General features: G+C 34.8%; 1 protein-coding gene across 1 annotated transcript in view; it reads left to right on the forward strand.

Moving 5' to 3' along the window:
* Window positions 1-23,890, forward strand: part of LOC306849785 (homeobox protein cut-like 2) — a gene marked incomplete at its 5' end in the record, with an annotated part of 166,409 nt that overhangs the window by 135,857 nt on the left and 6,662 nt on the right. The window contains 14 exons of the mRNA XM_079385094.1: window positions 4,943-5,074; window positions 6,182-6,323; window positions 7,178-7,254; window positions 7,341-7,407; window positions 11,033-11,081; window positions 12,889-12,984; window positions 13,201-13,398; window positions 14,282-14,340; window positions 14,420-14,468; window positions 14,718-14,817; window positions 15,761-16,405; window positions 19,226-19,324; window positions 20,908-21,716; window positions 23,488-23,671. Coding sequence (XP_079241220.1) covers window positions 4,943-5,074; window positions 6,182-6,323; window positions 7,178-7,254; window positions 7,341-7,407; window positions 11,033-11,081; window positions 12,889-12,984; window positions 13,201-13,398; window positions 14,282-14,340; window positions 14,420-14,468; window positions 14,718-14,817; window positions 15,761-16,405; window positions 19,226-19,324; window positions 20,908-21,716; window positions 23,488-23,671 — 2,706 coding nt within the window. The remainder of the gene's footprint in view (window positions 1-4,942; window positions 5,075-6,181; window positions 6,324-7,177; window positions 7,255-7,340; window positions 7,408-11,032; window positions 11,082-12,888; window positions 12,985-13,200; window positions 13,399-14,281; window positions 14,341-14,419; window positions 14,469-14,717; window positions 14,818-15,760; window positions 16,406-19,225; window positions 19,325-20,907; window positions 21,717-23,487; window positions 23,672-23,890) is intronic.

The raw sequence follows: 23,890 nt of genomic DNA on the forward strand, positions 1-23,890 counted from the left end.
CTGCGCCCGCGCTGGCTAATGACGGTGTAGCGCTGACAGGGCCAAGACAGACCGCCCTGACACACCTGCTCACGTTGGCACGCCGTGCCACCCCACTCGCCTGCCACTGCGTGCTTTAACTTGCTTTCTGCGTCTCGTCTTTAGGCCGGAGGAGAGGATCGATCGTGCTTTTGTTGGATGGTGAGTTGGGGGATGTTGCGTCATGCAAGTTTAGGCCGTCGTTTTATCAGGTGTGAGCGAAGACCTGCATGAAAAGCATTTTAATTAGAGCAGAAAGCAAAAGATGAATAGCAGGTTTTTGTGGAACACAGTTGAGAAAATAAGATCAAAACATGAACCGTTAAAATGAACACAATCCACAGTCTATCACAGCAATGAGACACAAACGGTTAAAAAGTGGATCCAAATCCAAACTAGATCTCAGTAATGCATTTACGCTAGTTTTCAAAGGTTTGGGGTTGGTAAGATTTTTCTGTATTTTTGAAAGAAGTCTCTTCTGCTCACTAAGGCCTCATTTGTTTGATCAAAAATACAGTAAAAACAGTACTATTGTGAAATATTATTACCATTTAAAATAAGTGTTTTCTATTTGAATATATTGTAAAATGTAATTTATTCCTGCGATCAAAGCTGAATTTTCTGCATTATTACTCCAGTCTTCAGTGTCACATGATCCTTTAGAAATCATTCTAATATGCAAATTTGCTGCTCAAGAAACATTTCTGATTATTATCAATGTTGAGAACAGTTTGTGCTGCTTCATATTTTTGTGGAAAAAGTGATCTCTTTTTTCTTTAATATAAATTTATGCATCTGGCAGATTATAATCTAAGTGATTTATTAGTTTTTTTCTTAAACACCATGCATAATGAATCGATAATTCGAACACATGATCTTGGTGTGCTAGCAACATGCTCTACTGTTTGAGTTTACTGTTTTTATGCCTGCTAACATCTCACTAATAAGTGCTGTATTGTGCATTTATAATCCAGTTCTGTCTTTACATTTGATACACTTTTAAAAATAAAGGTTGTTTTTTGGCATCAGTGGTTCCATGAAGAACCTTCAACATCCATGGAGCATTTCCATTCCACAAAAGGTTCTTTATAGTGGAAAAAGATTCTTTAGCTTATTAAAATGTTCTTCACACTCAAGAAAAAATGGAGCTTATCACTGAAAGGTTTTTTGAGGAACCAAAAATGGCATCGCTGCATGCTTTTGGAACCTTCGTTTTTAAGAGTGTACATCAATAAAGAAGTCAAGGACTGAACACGGGATGTAGCATGCAGTGTGGTTATGTGTGGAGTCACATACTACCAGACACGTCAACAGGCGCAAACATTCCCCAACCGCTTCATTCTCTCATTAATGTTCTGTACTAGTGTTGAAATTGATTGTTTTTTTGTGGTTATGATTTATAACGTCTGTAAGGGGGTTTGCTGGTATTAGTGAACATGACCTGAAGGCAAACATCCAATCAAGCATAATGAAGTTATGGAGAAATGAAAAAACGAGCAGTGTATTTACATGGACGGTAAAAGGACAGATTCATTAAAGCTAATCGGCGGTCTGTGATGTCCAAACCCAGCACTGAGTGAACCGTGGGCCTGAACGAGACTCGTCCTCCTTTACCTGCCATTAACACTTAATTTAATCAGGGAATGATTGCATCTGATTTGATAGAATGTGTTTGACACTCTCTAATAGCCTCCGTAATCAACACGAATAAACTTTACAGCACAAAGCAAAGAGGGAGGAATGAACATGACAGTTATTTTAGTAATGCAGCAACATCGAAAACAAATTAACATGAGACGATAACTGATTATCCAAAGTCTTTCATTTCTTGATGCCAGTAGATGCAGTAGATTCAGTAGTTGGTGTTATTTATTTAAGGCGACTATACAATAGACTATTTACTAATTATTTCCCTTTAGTAACAGAGTTACCCAAGGTTATATGAGCTACTAAAAAAGAAAAGAAAAATATTTATTTACTATTTATTTCATTTATTTTTTGTAGTGTTCTATGGTATATTATTACTAGACAATATGTCATGTTTTTATCATGGTACCAGATGGTACACACTAAAAAGTACCATAATACTTCCATATTTACCTTATAAATACTATGGTACATACATTTCAGTATCATATATATCATATCATACCATCTTTTACCAAAAAAAGTACTGTGGTGGTACCATGGTACAATGATGGTATAATGTAATTCTGTGGTAATTTAAAATATACATTGGTACTGAAATTCACTCTGTACAATGGTACTGCCATGGTATATTTGTCAAAAATACCATGTTTTTTTGAGTATCATGTGAATAGCATGACATGAATTTCAGTTTAATGGTATATATAAAACTACCATCAAAAAATATACAATGGTACTAAAGTCTATGTGTCCAAAAACACTATGGCTATGGCACCATGGCAGAAAACAAACAAATAAATAAAAATGGCATATTGCATTAGTACATGTGCAGAAAAAATGTTTCTTTTGATACCATGTTATTGGTTTCTTTCTCTGGGAATTAAGCAGAAGCCACATGCAATATGTCTGCGGTTTGATCAGCTCCCGCAAGACACGCAAACACACACTTTAATATCTACAGCGACTTCCATAATGCGATTTCTGCTGTCTCGCAAACGCATCTAGTTTGCAGAATTTCACTCCCAGCGTCTGATTGAGGAGAATCGCTGGTTGCGTTGGAGAATAAAGCCTGAAGGGTTTGATCATTAGAACTTAAAAGAAAGCGATAAAGGAGTTGATGCGCTGATTTAAGCCGTCGTCTTTGTGTAAAAGGGGTTATACTACTCTTAAAAGCAGCGTCCCAAGTGACTGACGCAATATCCACTGTGCTTTTGTAACAAAGCGCACACGTACGTGTGCTCTGCGGCTTTAAAGTCTAGCTGACTGTTTTTAACGTCCTGATTTATTAAATACTCTCTTGCCCTCGCGGCCTCCCCGTCTGACCCCGATTTAGAGGGACGGAAAATCCAACCGGATATACCTCCGGTCCGAGCGAGCCGGGAACCAGAGTGGATCTGTGTCGGCTTGAGAAGCGCGAGCGGATCAGAACCCCTGTCGCGCAGGATGAAAGCCACCACGGGTCGAAGTGGAAAAAGAAGCGATTTCCCTCGTCTTTTGGAGTTGTGAAAGACTCCCCTCCCCGTGTCAGCCACGCTCCCATGAGCCTCCTCTCTCTCTGCGCGCCGGCTCGGGGAGTCACCTCCTTTGCCAGGTACACAACAGGAGCACGGCTCCTCTCAGAGCTGCGCCACGCTCAACTTTTTCAGGGGAAGAAAGGGAAGACGGAAGATTAAAAACAGCCCTGTGATGTGGAGAGCCGAGTCGCCTCCTGAGGATTCCTGGCATAATAATTTAAATGATCAAATGATCCAGAGGAGACTTGTTAGCGCAGAAACAGCCTCCTAGTTGGCCCCATGGGCCCCTCGCTGAGACACATGCATTGCAAAACAGCTCCTCTGTTGTGCTAAAGAATCTCACCTTATATATATATATATATTATTTCTTTTTTTGGGTGACTTTTTATCCTCTTCTACTTTGTTGGATTTGTCTAGATAAGTATTTGGGAGCAAGTTAAGCAGCTGAGGTTGGTGGTTTTTAGTGATACGGGCCTGATATGGAGGGAATATTTTGATTTGCTGTGATGTGGGAAATTATGTTTTAGTAACACTTTATGATAAGCTTCCAGTTTTTTACATGAACTGACAGTGACAAGCATTTTTTACTCTTAGTTAATGTTCACTAATACACTACTAAAGTGTTAATATTATTTAGTGCGGTCAAGCGATTAATCGCGATTAATTGCATCCAAAATAAAAGTTTTTCTTTACATAATATATGTGTGTGTACTGTGTATATTTATTATGCAAATATAAATACAAACACATGATGTATATATTTAAGAAAAATAAGTTATGTTTATATATTGAATATATTTATATAAAACATAAGAATATGATATATAATATATACTGTATGTGTGTGTATTTATATATACATAATAAATATAGCCTACACAGTACACACAATTTTAATTTGGATGCGATTAATTGTTTGACAGCACTAATATTATTTAATGGACCTGAGATAAATAAATAAATGTTAAAAATAAATAAATACTAATAAATGCATGTCTCATTGGTTAATGCATTTAAGTAATGTTAGCTAATGGGTTCTTTTTGTAAAGTGTTACCAATGCTATTAAATAGGTTACTTTATTTAAAGGAATTTGACTTTTTATTATTATTATTATTTATTTATTTTAATTAATATTAATGATAATAAATAATAAAAATTGGTAGCAATTGTATAATAATAGTTTTTCTAGCATTATATTAGTCAAATTAAATAATAACTGTAGAAAGTGTAAAGGTATTTTCACATTTACTATTGCTCTTTGAAATTTCGCACGCAAAATCCGTTCAAACCATGCTGACCAGAAAGCTGCTTATTTTAAAAGTGATCTCTGTGTGAGAAGTGCTTCATGAATTGCTAAACTATTGACCTTAGGCAAGGTAATGCCATATTTGATATTGACAGGAATGAAAGCGAGGCTGTGAGGGACTGAAGTACAGTGTGTTCAATGAATTGAACTGATTGTTCAGCTGATGAAACGTCTTTCGGGAAGAAACTTTCAGTAGACAAAAACTCCATAAAGCAGTTATGTTGTGAGTTATGAAAATGATGTTATCTAAGGCCTTTTTGCATTGTGTGTCATTATAAAGACTGTAAGTCTGTCCCTAAGCCTTTTTTTCCCCCCCATCCGTGTTAAATTCAATATGGCATCTAACCTAAGGTCTATTGACAATTGACCTTTTTTGCCCTCAAACGTTTGCTGAGTTTTCTCAGATGGGACTGTGCACAAATGTAGCTTTGTATCTCTTTATGTGTGTGTGTACAGATCCGGCTCCGCTGCTGCAGGCCACTCAGGAGCGTCTGGCAGAACTTCAGCGTTCGGCTCCTGACGGTGACGCTCTGCTCGCAGAAATCTCAGAGCACCGGAGAAAACACCTGGAGTGCCTTGACAAAGCAGGTCAGAGTCTAAAACACACCAGAAACTGTAACAATATGGCAATATAATAATGTTCTCACACACACACACACACATTGTTCTCTACACTGAAAACAACTGTTGAGAAGCAATTCTTCACTCACATAGTAAATATTACAAAGAAACAGCAAGTAATACATTGAATTAAACTTTAAATATTTAAAATACAAACACTAAAATAGTATTTTCTTGTAAAACATACTCCAATAATCCATTCATTTATTTAAAACTTAATTAATTAAAACAAATATATAGTGTAACTGGAGACTTTTGATTGACTTCTAATATAAATCACTTTATATTTACATTACATGTAGTCATTTAGCAGACGCTTTTATCCAAACGACTTACAAATGAGGACAATAGAAGGAATCAAAACCAACAAAAGAGCAACAATACGCAAGTGCTATGACAAGTCTTGGTTAGCCTAACGCAGTACACGTAGCAAGTTTTTATTTATTTATTTAAAGAAAACAAGTTGATAGAATATAGAAAAAAAAATCTAGAAATCTTTTTTTTTTTTTTTTACATTAATCATAAAAAACAGACAAAACATAACCAACAACCTAACCCTTAACAAAAAATGTGCATTTTTTAAGAATAAAATAAATATTGAATTCAATGAATTCATTTTAATCTGCCCTCAAATGGAGTTTTTTTTTTTAAACCATTTTATCCACCAAAACAGAAAATAAATGAATAAATAAAAATGAAAATGAGTCTATCACTCTAATTTGCTGATTTGCTGCTCAAAAACATTTCATATTATTATCAGTGTTGCAAACAGTTTATGTTTATGATTATTTGGTGAAAATTCTAAATTGCAGCATTTATTTAAAATATAAATCTTTCGTAATAGATTACAATTACAAAATTACAAAACTCTTTACTGTCACATTTGATCAATTTAATGCATCATTGCTGAATTAAAGAATTAATTTCTTTCCAAAAAACAAACAAACAACCTCTTATTGACCCCAAACTTTTGAACGGTATTGTAACTTTATATTGATAAATAAAATCTTATCTCAACACTGACTGTTAGGTTGCACTTGTTATTCCAAAGAGAAAGTAATTATTTGTGTTTAGACCACACAGAGGAGGGGCCTGCATCCGTGGAGACAGGGGACGCGTCGTCACTGATGACACCCCACATGATGACACCAAACAGCACACAGAACGATCAGGATGGAGACGCCCCGCTCCAGAATCACCAGGACCCACAGGAAGGGTGCGTGACCCACTGGAAGATTCCACACAAAACTTGCTGCATACTGTATGCTCTGTATCTATATATCTGTGTCTGTATATCAGTGAGTGCTGTTCATATGCACACATATATATAAAATTAAATGATCAATTTTTTTTCACATTTTTAATCCATTTTTGTATTAAACATTTTTGAATTGTGACTGATATGCACATAATTTGTTGCAGTAGAGTGCATTGCCTTATGGAATTTGCATCTAAAATTATAATATATATATCTTACATTTTTAATGCTACAATTTTGTGTAAAAAAAAAAAAAAGTTAACAAGACTGATATGCACATAAAAATCCAGTGCATTGCCTTATGGGATATCGCACCTAAAATTGAATGATTGATTGAATAACTGAATTAATAAATAAACAAACAAATAAAAAATTAATTATAAAATTTAAATATATATAATTTTTAATCAGATTTTAATCAAATTTTGTGTCTATGTTCAGAATTGTGACATGCAGATATTTTGTCTCAGTTGAATGCATTGCATTATGGGATACTGCACCTAAAATAAAAATAACTTTTCATCGCAGTTTTAATCAAGTTTTGTGTTAAGAACTCTGTATGATATGTATGATGATTATTTGTGCGTGCATTGCATTATGGGATACCGCATCTCACACTGTGTACTCTGTTGTATTCTTCACATTTTGCATTGTTACATACTGTAGTATGCTACTGTATTCATCTCTGAATTATACGCTTCTCAGAAATCAGCTGTGGCTTTCCAGAGATCCATTCAAGGGCTTCCTAATTTCTCAGCGGGGTTTCAGTCACTTCCTGTTCTGATCTCTCTGCTGTCTCGCCGTTTCCACAGGGAGGAACATGAATCAGACGTTTCGCTGCCTGTCAGACTCGGCCAGGCTGAGGACCGGATCAAAGCGCTTCAGTCATGTAAGATCCGTATCAAACAGTGAGGTCATCCGAGGCTTGATATGAGGTCAGAGGTCAATAATGGCGGCCGTTTCTCTGTCTCACAGCGCTCAACTCGGCCCGGACAGAGCTGCAGGAACTGAGGTGTAAATACGACAAAGAAATGGCGGAAAAGTAAGACTCATTTTATGTACACGTTAAATTCAATTCAGATTTGGTCTTAATGTTTGTCACTGTTAGGTCGAGTCATGAATTAGGCCTATAATCTTTTTCAGTTTATAATTTTATATCACATTTCAATTTAATTTTGTGTAATAAAAAAAATAACTATGCAGAATTTTGGTCACAGTCAAGTGCATTGCATTATGGAATACAACATCTCATCCAAGTGCCAACCTTCTGGTCTCTCTCTTGAAACCAACACGGAAGTGACTTACTGTAAACTGCGATTCATCGACTGGCCGCTTAGAGACTGGGTCTAAAAGGGAGTCAGTCCCATAGACCCCCCATGTTAAAACTTTACAGGAGAAAAAATGTGATTACAGCCTCGTACAAAAAAAGGTTTTGATCTATATAGCTAATTTTTCCCTTCAAGACAACTGTGAGAGGGGGGAATTTTTTTTATTTAATTAAATTTTTTCTCATCCGTTTAAATTATATCAAGCCTTAAATTTCTGCATACTTAAGGGCGTGGCCACTTGAGTGACAGCTGCTGTCCCCACTGTCGAGCTAGGCAGGCGTGGTTTCAGCAACCAGCTCCACCCACGTCCTGCCTTTTTGCCCATTTTTGATGATCCGGGAGTGATGCGCAGTGGATGGCTGGCTCCGCCCACTTTGAACAAAAAAAAAACGCTCTTCAGAAACCTATGGGTGATGTCATGGACACTACGCCCATGTTTTTGTGCAGTCTATGATCTCACCCAGTGTACAGTGTCACACAGTTATGTATTAACATTTATGTTTTTAGCTGATGCTTTTAGCCATAGCGACTTAAAAAACAGGGATTTTTAGTCCAAACACCAACAATGTTCGTAATAATCAATGCCAGGTTTAACAGACTAGAAACTAGATTAGGAAGCAACCTATAAAAGAGAAGAAATGCACAATTTTTTTTACAGTACATACTTCATATTTGGCATTTTTACATGCTATAGAAGTTAGTGTGAGTAGTATTTAACCGTCCACTGAAAAGCTTTTAATAGATTTGTCCTGTAAAGCTCGTCACAATCATCTGTGTTGCTAGATTACAGCTTGAGTAAATCTGGTCCTGTTCTGATAGATAGACAGATTTCATTCAGTTCAGATCAAGAGGATATTTCAGTTTCTGCTCAGCTGTCAGATTTCCGTTCGGTTCTCCTTCTGCAGCCGCCGATGATACGACTGCGTTCTGGATCTCGACTCAGACAGGCGGCAGACGGAGAAACTCAAAGGCCCGTGTGGCTGGCGAGTGCTCTGAACGGTCCTCTCCTCAGACTAAATTTCTCTGATTGTGCTCTTAAAGCAAACCTCGTCTAATTGAGAAGGTATCTTTGTTTAGTGCAACCTCAGAGACTCACATGTTTAATCAATCTTTCACTCCTTTTTATTCCGCTGCCTCTCCACCTTTTGAAAATCAACTCCCTGATGGCTGAGAGGAAACTGTTGAACTTCAAACAAACCTTATGAATAATCTCCCCGAGACGCTATTCAAATGAGAGTTCTCTGATTGTGCCGAGCGTGAGCGCGCGTGTGTGGGCATGTTGGGATACGATGATGCCAAACGCAGCGCTAGATAAGATATGACTCACTCGACTCTAATGAAAGCAAACCTTGCATTTTACTGACTTCAGTGACTCCCTTAAGAACTTCTGAACTTGTGTTCATTTATTTATTTCTTCCGTTTGTGCTTTACGAGGTTTCTCTGGAGAAAAGGACACGTTTTAGGCAGATGTATGTGTAAATACTGGAGAAGCTTATCCTTTGCATTTGGAGGTTTTTGGTATTGTTTCTGCTCTGTGATGTTGATGCCAATGCATTTAGCAGTGTGTAATATTCTTGTCTAACAAAAGTGTTTCCTGAAATTCAGTGATGGTGAAAGAAACACTGATTCACATCTTTCTATTGCATCGTCTTCACTTGCTGCACTCAAAAAAGATGCATCACAACCAGCGTAGTCTGATTAACCAATCTTAGAAGGCTGTTTTTATTATTGAATCACTCAAGTTACTGGTTTGAATCAGTCTGATGAAATAAATGATAATAAATGACTCACTGAAGTCTTTCCTTTCAGTCGTGTCACACTAAAAATCAGGCAGGAAATCTTACTTACTGTGGTTTGTATGTTTAAGATTTGTGAGACATTAGTGACTTTAATTACACATGACAACATACAAAGTTTTTAAATACATTTTTAGAAATGTATACATTTTATTAAAATTGTAAAAAAAAAATAGTAAATCATTTACAGGTATGTAATCTAATATAAAATGTATAATTGTAATATTTTCATATTTGTACGTAATCTAATATAATATATAATTCTGTAATGTACATAAAATTTCACTAAAATAAACAGTAGTAGTTAGCACTTAATTTTTTATTTTAATTAAAAATAATTGATTAATTTACACTAAAACATTATTATTAAACACAAAATATTATTTATATTCATAAATACACTATTCTAGTTTTTAATTAATATTTTGAATTAGTTCTTATTTTAATATTTTACATTTTCAATTTTGTTAACAAAAGCGTGTGTTTTTGTTATTTTAATTAGTTTTTTTTTTATATATATATGGGTCTGTGTGTGTGTATATATATATATTTATATATATATAATATACACACAGGGGTGCACATTTTTCAGCCTGGTTCTCATATGAGTACCTGGAAATTTGGTTTGGTCCTCACATGGGCCACGGCTTGGAGTGTGACCCAGAAAATATAACTATAAACAAATTTATTAATAATAGTGATAATAAAGTGCAATAATATTAGTTAGTTTTTTTTAAATAATAATAATAATAAACTAAATAATCAATTGTGATCATACTATTTTATTTAAAAATAAAAAGGGAGTATTACGTACAAATACAATTATTTTATAGTAAACTTAAAAATAAAATGCTAATATTTTTATTATAATTTTTATTATTATTATTTGAATTTTCATCATTTTCAAACGTAAAATCAGTGAGCTTTTATTTTGTCGGGTTGCCGGAAAGTATATGCGCTTCTGGGTTTAGCGCTGCTGATGGAAGAGCGTCGGTGAATGAAATGTCACAGTTTTGCTTTGAAAACTATTATGCTTTCAGTTTGAATAGAAATCTTATACAGTACAGTTCGTCGATCTAAAAGACCACTTATGTGCATATACATATAAATAATTTTTTTTTTTTTTTCAATTTTAGCTTTAGTTATTTAGTTAAGTTTATATAAATTAAAATGAGAAATATTGCCTTGGCAACTTGCTGAAATAAAGTTTAAGTTTATTTTATAATATATTATAACAGTTAACGTTTATTTTATTTCAAGTAGCAAAAATGTATTTTTTTTTTTTTACTATAATGACTCCATCAGGGGTATGCTAACTAGCTAATAGCTATGCAAGTTAACATTAGCAAACTTAATGTAGTAAACTACTTGTTTAAATGCTATATTATTGTTATTTAGTCCTTTGTGTCGCTTGGCGAACTTATTTCAGAACAACTTTCCAACTAAACATGGCACTCTGTGCATTTGATCAGCAGCATGAATCTGTGTGTAATTGCATGTGAACATTAAACGTGATGTTTAACGCGAGGTTTGTGTCTTCCAGAGTGGAGGAGATGGGTGTGCTAATGGCGAACCTGGAGAAGGCCAACCAGGTGAGTGCGGTGCCCTCCTCTCAGCCTCTGATTGAGACGCCGCGTCGCCAAGATAATCACCTTCGTAATCAAGCTTTGAGTTTAATTAGACGCCCCTGCAGCCCTTCTTCCTCCCCCACCACCCTCCTCGTCCTCGCTCTCGCAGGCCCGTGATTAGCCGGCACTCTTTCCCATGGTGCCGTGCGAGCGGCGGAGGACAGGAGAGAGAGAGATGGATGCTGAGAGACGATAGCGATGTGGCGAACGAGGAGGGCTGTTAGTTACCTCATTGCGCTGATTGCTTCCTTTTTTTCCACTGTGATTTGCTTTTTCTCCCTTCGCCAGCAGCTCTTAGATAAATGATTTGAAAATGAGTCATTAATTAGCAGGCCGAGTGTGACAGAGCAGGTAAACAGTTTGAGAAGAAAGTGCCTGCAAGTAAGCACCTCAGCAGAATGGAGGCAGAACGCTGTTTTACCCGCGGATGTTGCGCGGCACCTGTAAATCTCCTCTGATTGGGCTTTCGAGGGCGTTCTTGCTCCGTTCGGCCTGATTGTTCATTTGATTCTGGATCTCTGGGAACGTTTGGCCCTGATTTGTATTGATGCTCCAACTGCCTTCCCAGGATTTTACTGCACGCCGTCCTAAACCTAAACAGTCTGCTATATATATGGCTGAAAAAACACTTCGGCACCAGGATGGTTATAGTTAACTGAAACTACGTCCCATAAAAACATCAAATAAAATGTTTTATGTATTACTTTTTATTAACTTATTTTGTATTAACTAGTTTCTCTTTTTAATTTAATATAATATATAGATATATTTAAACATTACAAAAACATTAGCTAAAATTTAAATGAAAATGCAAAAAAAGTAATAAAACATAAAATAAAAAAACATACAGTCTGCAATAAAAGTGGCCAAAAATACTTAAGACACCAGGGTTATTATAGTTAACTAAAAATAATAATAATAATTTCAAAATTTCAAAATCTTATTTTAACTAGTTTCTGATTTTAATTTATTTTAAATTGACGTTAATCACATGTTTAATTGACAAAATAACACCACTAAATTATAAAAAAATTTAACTAAAATTCAAATGAATTTAAAAATGCAAACATTTAAAATGAAAAATATTTAAAAAACAACAACAAAAATACAATCTGCAATAAAAGTGGCCAAAAAATACTCTTATGGCACTGGGGTTATTATAGTTTTATTAAATTCAAACTACAACCATTAAAAAAAATATATATAAATTGGTTTAAATGTAAATAAAATAATATATTTAAAAACGTATCTTATTTCAGCTAGCTCGTTCTCATGCAATATAATGATGATTGAGAGATAAATAAACTTTTCTCAAAAGCCTGATGATCATATTTGATACTCACATTTAACATGATTTTTTCAAAGTAAATCTGTTTCAGTCCAGTAAGTGTTCATCTTGAAATATTACTAACAATATCAAAGTTATTCCCATGTTTATAAAAAAGGTTTGACAGCAAAAAGACACATGAAGCACAAGCTGGCGTTTGTACAATTATACTAAAAGGCCTTTTACTTTAACAAAAAAAGTATAAACGATCAATCAGACGACAGAAGGCATGGAGTAGATTGTGTTCAACAGGTATATCAGCAAAAGTTGGATCGTTTTGATCATTTAGGGACCTTTGAATTCTGTGATTTAATGTCTAAATAAACTGTTCACTTTCTGACTATTATTTCACATGCTTTAAGTGTGGCGCAAGTGTCTAAATGTTTTTGGGGTCACTGCACACACAGGCTCTAAAGTTTTTCGAACTTGTGTGTTTGATGGCAGAGAGCGGATCTGGCCCAGAGGGAGGTGGAGAAGCTGAGGGAGCAGCTCACCAGCACTTCTAAAGGGACCGGCCCATCAGAGGAGCGACCCAAGGAGGTAAGAATGACTCTCTCTTTTAGATGAAAGCCGGGCGACTGCAAATTGCCACTTTAACACGTCCAGTCTGCAGTGGGAGGAAATGATCAGTTGCTCCCACACCACTGGAACCTCATTAGTGGCTCTTTGAGGTGCTGTGATTACAGGAAGCAGGAGCAGATTTTGAAGTTGAAAAGACTCCCCGTCCCCCTGATCTCCTTTCATTTGCCTTCTCAGGAGAGGGAGCGTGAGGAGCGAGAAGAGTCCTCGCTGTCCCGGCTGGAGGCGGTGCTGTTCTCCAAGGACAGAGAGATCCTGCGACTGCTCGAGAACGTCCAGAGACTCCAGTTCACCTTACAGGAAGTCCAGGACTCCTCGGCCAATCAGATCACAGAGCTGGAGCGGCAGCTGGCCTATAAGTCAGAAGCTATAGAGGTGAGAGCCGTAATATGAGGTCAGGATGTTATAGTTTACAAGCATGCAGATTTGTTTTAAAGCGGCACACATTTTCACATATTATTGGTTGATCTGAAGATGCTTTCTGGTGCTAATAGGAGTGTCATATGTATTTGCTTATATGCATAGTATTCTCAGCTCCATTTAACACAATTTACCATGTTTACATTTGCTTTAATCCAAAAAAATTTACACTGCATCCAAAAATCCACAGATGCCAGCACTTTTGTAAAAGAGAGCAAAAACAGCATTAACATAAACTTTTTTAATATTAACTAAGGATACATTAAATTGCTCAAAATATGTATCACAGTAAGATTTTTGTTTATAAAATAACACACTTATTCAGTTAGGGATTGATCAAAAAGTGAAAGTAAATACATTTATAATGTTACAAAATATTTCTGTTTCAAATAAACGCTGTACTTTTTAACTGTCTACCCATATCAAATAATCAGTTAAAATAATAAAAAAATGACCGTTTCCACCAAAATATGAAGTAGCACAACTGTTTTCAACATCAGAAATGTTTGTTGAGCAGTAAATCAGTATATTAGAATGATTTCTGAAGATCATGTGACACTGAAGACTGGAGTCATGATGCTGAAAATTCAGCTTTGATCGCACGAATAAATTACATTTAAAAAAATATTTCTTATATTTGTGTTCTTTCAAAAACACAAAATCGTACCAAACCCAAACTTCTGAGCAGTGGTGTTTGTTTAAAGCATAATTTTGATTTTATAAGAAACCAAACAAATCAGTCTTACTCCACTTTGGTTATGTTTCCATCTGTAGTCTTTCTGGACTGTAATGATTAATCGATGACCCATAATTAACATCTTGATTTGTGTCTTCACAGACCCTGGAGGCCAAACTACAGTCCCAGATGGATTATGAAGAGATCAAAACGGAACTCAGGTGAGGTTTTGCTGGAGCACATGCTATAAAGGTGATGTACGATGATGGTGATGTTAACGTATGGTCGTGTCCCCTGCAGCATCCTGAAAGCCATGAAACTGGCATCAGCCAACGGAAGTTCATCCCAGGTGAGTGAAGCAAGAGCTGTAGGGTTGTTTAAAAGTCCTTCGTTATATTGACATACGGTTACGGACCCTTTCAAATAAAAGACAAATAAAGTTCACCACAAAAAACAGTTGCCTGCATCTGTCAATGAGGAAACGCCACAGCGATCTGTGTGAACGCCTCACTAGCGTCATCCATAATGTAGATCTGCATCGATCACGAGAGTTTAACTGCCCTGTGGTGTGTGTGTGTGTGTGTGTGTGTGTGTGCAGGAATCGACCAAAACCGCTGAGGCTCTGCTGCTGGACAAAGAAGCCTTTCTACCCTCTCACAAATTTCTTGTGGATAAAGTCAGAGTGTTACACAACAGAGGTAAGCGTGTGTCTGTTTACGTTCACAAATGTGCCACTAAACTTTTCCCTTCCATCTTTCAAGTACAATAAACTAAAACCATAAAAAAATATTTTTGTTACTTGAAATAAATATTAAGTGAAAAATAAAATATATTAAAAAAAAACTTTGCCAAAGCAGTTTCTTATTTTCATTTAGTTTAGCTTGTAGTAAAATAACTAAAACTATAACTGAAATATTAATGAATATTAATGAATAAAATCCATATAGACACACACACACATAAATGAATAAATAAATTCATATATACATACATAAATGAATAAAATGAAAAAAAAAAATTGCTAAAACTTAAAATGAAAAAAAAAATACTAATTTAAATTATTTGAAAAAAAATCTATAATAGTATCTCAGTGATAGTAAAACAACATGTAAATACCATGGTACATGAATATGTTTTATGTTATATAAACATATTGACATCATCACCGTACCATAGTACTGCCACAGTATTTTAAGGGAAATACGGCTAAACATTTTATGTGGTAAAATATGTTGTATAATAATACTAAATAAACTATTGAGATTTTATATATGTATAGTTTTTATTCTATTTTTGTCTATTTTTCTTTATTAATAATAATGATTAATAATAATAATAAAATTTACTTATGTATATACTTTTTAATTCTATATTGTATTTCAATTATACTAGTAATTTAATTAAATCCGATTATTAATTTAAAATCAAAATTATATTATTTTACAGTACTACAAGTATTTAATAATGCTAAACTGTATAAATGAGTATTTAAAAATATTTTTTTACTTTATTTATTTAGTAGCAGCTGTGAAAAACATTTCTGTCTCATCAGTAGCATTTAATATGGCTCACCATGTCAGATTTTAAAGCTATAATTATCAGTTTTATCAAGCAAACATGTCTTTTCTCTCTCTGTCTAAGACGAGGGTCACTCTAAGGACTCCCGTAAGGACGTGAGTCGCCCGACGGGGTCGTATTCCTCTCCTCCAGGAACACTGCCCATAGATGGCCGCGCTTCCTCCAGCCCGGGACCGCCCAACACAGACACGCCTTCCTCCATCCACGAACTGCCCCGCCCCTTCTCAGTGTCACCCTTCTCGGGTGAGAAGCTTCCCGGAGATCAGCTCCTGCAGAAGCAGCTCCTGTCTCCGCTCTTCAAGAAAGACGGCAGCTCCATCATGGCGTTCCCCACCGCCCTCTACGCCGCCAAAGCGGCCCTCATGTCAGCCAATCAGAACGCCTCAATGCCCGTCGCCATGGAGACAGTCATGCCAAGCGACCAATCGGAGAGCGGAAGCTCGGGGGGAGGAGATGACGATCAGTTGGACACGGCAGAAATCGCCTTTCAGGTCAAAGACCAGCTGCTGAAACACAACATCGGTCAGCGTGTGTTCGGCCACTACGTGCTGGGCCTCTCGCAGGGCTCGGTCAGCGAGATCCTGGCTCGACCCAAACCCTGGAGGAAGCTCACTGTCAAGGGCAAAGAGCCTTTCATCAAAATGAAGCAGTTCCTGTCAGATGAGCAGAACATCCTGGCATTACGCACCATTCAGGTTCGCCAGAGAGGTAAGTGGACCGAACCAACCCTTATATATATATATATATATATATATATATATATATATATATATATATATATATATATATATAAAATATAGTCAGACCAAAAATTATTCAGACACCTTCAACATTTCTCACATTGTCACAGTTTATTTTCACAGTTTATTTTTTATTTAGTTTAGAAAATGGTAATAAAATGACAAGAGTTAAACTGTGTCAGAACAAATTCAGCTTGATAAAGTCAGATAACATTGATAGAAAGTTATGTAACAAAACATGGTCAGGTCAAAGTGTCAAATCAAATTTTTGGTCCCAAATTTTTTATCAGTCTTACTGTATGAAGTAGGGATGCACGATATTGTATTTTTGCCGATATGCCGATATTTTTCATCTAATTTTGGCCGATGCCGACCACCAAGTCTCTCCTGTGTAGAAAGTATAAGCAAAATATTTTTAACAAGAACTTATTTATTAGAATTAAATAAAAAATAATGAAGGTTTTTTGTCAGTACATTGAAGCTTTGAAAATAACTATAAATAAACTATATCAATTGCTGCATTTTCCCCCCAGAAAGATGCAGTTATCCCTAAGTTTACTTTAAGATTTAACATTTGTAGATTGTCTAAAACAAAAGAGTTGTAAAAATTCTGAAAATCTTATAGAGCTCATGATTTGTTTAAAAAAATATGCCTATTACACATTAATGAATAAATCAGTATATATAAAATTAATTAATTTACAAGTGTCATGTTTTTTAATTTTTTTATTTAAGCTATAGCTTCTGACCATTAAATCAAAACATACTCATTATTACATCAATTACTGCTTTATTTAATCAGAAACACAGTCTAAATGTTATTTGTGTAGGCTATTTTACTTTTAATTTCATTAGAGGTAGGCCAACAGTGCCCCCTAAAGATTAATCTCATTACAGAATAGGCGTTAGGACCCGGGGGAGGCTGCTGCCACTGCACGTGCTGTTACTGTTTATACACCGAGTGATCTAAATCAGTGAATCTAATTGTCATTCAGACAAAACTTTGCTTCAATGATTGAATGAATGAATGAGCCACACTGCTGTGATCTAATCACTAGCACACCCTGAGCACATGCGAGTTAACCCATTCCTCTTATCGGCAAGACATATCGGCATCATTTTTCATATCAAGCCGATGCCGATATTTACATTTAAAGCCATTATCAGCCGATTCCGATATCAGTCCGATAATATCGTGCATCCCTAGTATGAAGTCCACTGTATGAAGAACTTTTTGGTATAATATGTCCCAGTTTACTTTGTTTTGCTATCCTCACTTACATAAATGAACACTATAGTGTCCTGCACCCACTAGCAAAAAATAAATAAATCTGGTGTCTGAATAATTTTTGGTTTGACTATATATATATATATATATATATATATATATATATATATATATATATATATATTCTATATTTTCTATATTTGTATTTGTATTTATTAATAATAATATTATTATTAAATTAAACAATTTAGCTTATTCTATATTTAATTTTGATAGTAATAGTTAAATTATTAAAATATAAATTATTAATTTAAATTTAAATTAATGATCAAAATGAAATACTACATTTACAAAACATTTATTGAACTTAAATATTCGCTAGGCCAACCTGAAATATATATATATATATAAATATTTAAATGTAAGAAATTATATATTTTATATATACAGTATGTATTTATATATACAGTATATATATATATATATATATAGATATATATATATATATACATGTATATAGATTTTAATATTTTACATATAAATGAAAATTATTTATTTTATAAAATAATATAATATTTTTACATATATGAGATTTTTATCTAAAGCCAGGTCAAATAAATATAAATATATAAAAAAATATATATGATAGTGTTTTTGTTAGATAAATTTGATTAATTTCTTTCTTTCTTTCTTTCTTTCTTTCTTTCTTTCTTTCTTTCTTTCTTTCTTTCTTTCTTTCTTTCTTTCTTTCTTTCTTTCTTTCTTTCTTTCTTCAACAAAAAGATCTTCTTGGAGGAGCATTCTTATTGGTCCTATAGACAACATTAGTATTAACCAATCAGATTTTAGAGTGAGGGATAATTTTGAGTTACAGTAAATACAATAATAATGCATGAATTTTAAATCACAACAAATACTACTGTGATATATGAATATTTTACAATTTAAATAATAATTAAAAATATGTATTTCTTGTACACAATATCATCTTCATGGTAAAAAAAAAAAAAATATATATATATATATATATATATATATATATATATATATATATATATATATTAAATATACAACATGAATTTCTTTTAATTTGAGGTGAAATATGACCCTGACAGGTTTCATGAGAGATCATACCTAATATTATCCACCTGCTATTTCCTTCTAATGTGACATTATGGAAGTGAAATGGCTCGTGAGCTGTGTTTCATGTCTTTGACCGATCCCACAGCCCCATCTGACATCCTGAAGATGTCTCATCCCTCTAAACCCCATCGAACCGCTTCAGACCCCCAGAGAGAAGCAGTCCGGTTTCCTGTACAAGCGTTTCTAGCGCTGTATTTGCGCGCAGCTTCCGCGCTCCCTCCCAAAGCCTGCATTTGTTGTGATGCTCTCAGCTCTGGTTTGAAAGTAAAGCGTTCACAAGTTAGCGCACCCTCACTTGATGTCAGCTTCTCAAAGGCGACCATTGATCTAGCAATCAAACGCGAGGCTTTGGAGCTGCTCTCTGATCAGCCGGCCCACTCACCTCACCTCCTCTCTCTCCTTTACCCTCTCCGACAGGGAGCATCACTCCTCGCATCCGAACTCCTGAAACTGGGTCAGATGATGCCATCAAGAACATTCTAGAGCAGGCCAAGAAGGAGATCCAGTCACAAAGAGGTGGGTACAAAGACACCGAATCCACAGACGGTTTATGAATCTCACACTGCTACCTGCACAACAACACACAGCAGCAGTGAAGCACACTTTGATCTACGCAGCTGTGCATACGATACTGTTGCAGGATTGCTTTGCATAATGGGATGCCTGATGTGTGTTGGAATCATGTGCTCATTTTTGTCCAAAATTACTTACTTCACTACAAAAAATAATAACAAAAATCCAATAAAATGTAGAAATTTGAGGAACCAAAATGTGTGACTAGACAGTATATCCTGAATTAAATGTATTTTTCTCACCACGATTTATTTTAAACATAAATATAAAAAGAGCAAACATTTTAAGCATAAATATGTGCTTAAATATATTTTTAAACCTAGCTATAGCAACATTTAGTGAGGTATGTACTAAAATAAATCAATTAAATTTCAATTAATAAAAAAAATGGTCAAAAATAAATTTCAAATTATGTTCTCTAAAAATATATTATCTTACTGTCCTATGTTATTTTACTTCTTTGGTAAATTTGTTGAAGGATGTTGAGAGACAAAGACAAAAATACAGATTACTATTTTTACAGCGTCTTAGAGCATTGAATATTTTAAATAATAGTTTTATAATAAAACAAAAATATAAGCATGCATAATCATATATTGTAGATATTCTCAGAAAATATGCTACTAATACACTACTAATAAAATGTATGTCTGCTCTATTTAAATAATAATAATAACTAATTTTATATTAATTAAATATTTTTAATATTTATTTTATTATTTTATCAAATACAAATATTAATACAATTGAATACTTTTAATATTATATAATATTTGTAATATTTTTTTTATTTGTAAATACAAAATATTAATATAAGTTAAGTTAAACTTTATTGTCCGTTCTAGTCACAGAGAGGAAATTTGTCTCTGACACTGGTGACATAGATTCAAATTAAATTAAATAAATAAAAATTTACTATTACATATATATATATATATATATATATTTATTTATATATAATTTGCTTATTTTTAGACTAAAATGATTTTAATAATGTATTTAAAAATTATTAATATTAAAATGTATTGATTTATTCATTTGTCATAATTATTTTAATAAATAATTATTTGTCTACACGTGCTAGTGCTAGTTTGGCTATTGTAATAATTAATTTTTAAAATAATGAAATATTGGAAATATTTATTTTATTATTGTATTATCAAACAAAATATTAATATAAAAATACCTTTATTATTATATAAGTATTTAATATTAATTTGTAATTTGTTTATATTTTAATATTAAAAATATTTTAATATTATAAATATTAATCACTTATATATATATATATATATATATATATATATATATATATATATATATATATATATATATATATATATATATATATATATATATATATATATATATATATAATTTTAATAAATAGTAATTATTTGTCTACACCTGCTTGTTTGGCTGTTATGGTGTGTCTTGCGCACCACTTTTTAAAGAATCCATGTCGAGTTAAAACTACTTTTTACTAGCAGTGCAAACTCATGTTGTGATCTGTGTGTGTCGGGCAGGAGATTGTAAGTCGTCTCTGGGCTGCTCATCGGGCCGTAACAGCTCCGGAGGAAGCAGCAGTTCGGATGAAACCATCAAGAGCATCCTGGAGCAGGCGCGTCGAGAGATGCAGGCGCAGCAGCAGGCCCTGCTGGAGATGGAGGTGTGCGGCCGGGCATCCTCCAGCGAGCGTCTCGCCCTGCAGGACCCCGCCAAGGCTCAGCCGCCCCCCACGCCACCCTTCATCAAACAGGAAGAGGGTGTGTCCAATCCCGCCGGCAGTCCTCAGATGCCCCTGAGCGTCCTGTCCCCCGCCGCCTTCGTCCAAAATATCATCCGCAAGGTGAAGTCGGAGATCGGCGAGGCCGGTGCATATTTCGACCAGCACTGGTCCGCCGAGCGTGGTGCGGTTGTGATGAGCGTGGGTGGCACTGCTCACCCCTTCACCTCCGTGTCTCCGTCGCTCTCCTCCTCTTCATCCACAGGACATGCGTCCATGCCTCGTCCTTGGCCACGGATGGAGAATGGAGACTGTCCCGTGAACGGCGAGGAAGCGTCCGCCCCTGAGGACGAGCCTGTGTTGGGACGGCCGCTGGAGATCAAGGTGGAGCCGGATGCGTCGATCAGCGGAGAGCCACCCTGCGGAGGAGGACGGGTGTCGTACTACCCCACCTACATCCCCCGAACCCTGAAGCCCACCGTCCCGCCACTGACCCCGGAGCAGTACGAGATGTACATGTACCGCGAGGTGGACACCCTCGAACTCACCCGGCAGGTGAAGGAAAAACTGGCCAAGAACGGGATCTGCCAGAGGATCTTCGGAGAGAAGGTGGGCTTTACTGCAGTGTTAGAACAGCACACATAATCATAATCAAAGAACTTCTTACAAAATGCTTTTATTCAGAGGCCAAAAAGTGCAACATGATCAGTGCAATGTTTTTGATTCAAAATGTTAAATTCAGATATTTAGAATTGAACTTAAAAATGCCTATATACCCAATAGCATGAAGCATCGATATGTGTGCTAATATTCATTGATATCCAAAACTATTATTGCACAACCATAAAATAAGGAAGAATATCAAATATGTCCATTAAAATATGCTATTTTATGAAAGATTTTTTTTTACGATTATGTGTGCAAACTTTTTCTTTTGTTGAAATTGTTTATAATTTTTTGAGCTGACACACCAATACGTTTGCATATACAAACTTCTTCAGTATTTGGCGCAACTTTTATTAGTATAATTAATATACTAATATTTTTTATTTGTTTTTATTTTTACGTTCTCTGTATTTTCTTTATTAATTTTCCTTGACTTTTTAAAATTATTATTTTTTTTTTACTATTATTTTGCTTTTTAGAGGGTTTTTTTTGTAGGATTTATTATTATTATTATTATTATTTTAGTACTTTTAGTGGGAAACCTGCTTAATTTTAATGAAAAAGATGGTAAATTGCTAAACATTTTATATATTATATGATCTTTTATGTATTATATTATATTATATTACATTATATTTCAGTTAACATTTATCTCAAGTAACAAAAATGTTTTATGTAAGGTTTTAGTCAATGATGATAACCCTGTTGAGATTGTTTGCGTGTCCTAAGACAGCACAGCTGGAGAGGAAGTTTTCCTGTAATGAGTCGAGATCAAAAGAATCAGTGCATGAAACTGTTTTTTCCACAAAAATCTGGCACAAATGTAATCTTATTGTGTGGAAATGGCATAAATCTGTTTTGGTATCTGATACCCACAAATCAACATTAAAGTCTCATTTTTTTTGTCGACATTAAATCAAAACCATATTTACTTTCTTAATACATGTTTCTGGTCTTATTGTGAATGATTCATCTTATCTGTGAATGATACAAACTTGATCCATGCAAAAAAATATATATGCACACTGAAGTTCAAAGGTTTGGGGTCCGTAAGATGTCTTTAAAAGCATTCTCTTTTCCTTACCAAGGCTGTGTTCATTTGATTAAAATACAGTAAAAACAGTAATATTGTGAAATGTTATCAAAATTGCTGCTTTGTATTTCAGTATGTTGTAAAATGTCATTTATTCCTTTGATCAAAACTGTATTTTCAGCATAATTTCTCCATTCTTCAGTGTCACATGATCTTCAGAAATCATTCTAATATACTGATTTACTGCTCAAGAAACATTTCTGATTATTAGCAATGCTGAACACAGTTGTCCTGCTAAATAATTTTTTGTGGATATATTCTTCTGAATTCTTGAATGTAGTTTAAAAGAACGGCATTTATTTGAAATATAAATCTTTTCTAACATTATAAATGTCTTCTGTCACTTCTGATCGATTTAATGCATCCTTACTGAATAAAAGTATTAATTTCTGTTAAAAAAACAACAACAAAAACTTACTTATCCTAAACTCTTGAGAGGTAGTGTAAGTTCTGTAATGAGCTGCTACATGAAGTTCCTGGATTGTTTTTGCTGCCATCTAGTGGTCAGTAGGATATGGCCAGTGAAAGCTGATTCAAACAGTGGTGCTTCTGTTTTATTATGAACATTATTAGTTCAGACTCATTTGAAGGTGTCGTGGTCTGTCTGTGTGTCTCTGGCAGGTGTTGGGTTTGTCTCAGGGCAGTGTGAGCGACATGTTATCCAGACCTAAACCCTGGAGTAAGCTCACTCAGAAGGGCCGCGAGCCGTTCATACGCATGCAGCTCTGGCTGCTGGACCAGCTGGGTCACGGACTCAACCAGCTGCCCAACCACAGCCTCAGCCTCAGCCACAGCCTCAGCCAGGGTCAGTCATCATCACAAACACAAACACACAGCCAGTGGGGCCTTTCTCACTTCTGGAATACTAAAAGATGTATAGGTTTAAATTATTCATTACTAGTATTTCTTGTACTGTTTCAGTAAAATCATTGGGAGTTTTTCTGTATTTTGATAAAAAAAAAAAAAAAAGTATTATAGTAATGGGAAACTTAAAACAATCAGGAAAAAAAATATTTATAACATA

Source organism: Barbus barbus, assembly GCF_936440315.1.
Source record: "Barbus barbus genome assembly, chromosome: 29".
Taxonomy (NCBI): Eukaryota; Metazoa; Chordata; class Actinopteri; order Cypriniformes; family Cyprinidae; genus Barbus; species Barbus barbus.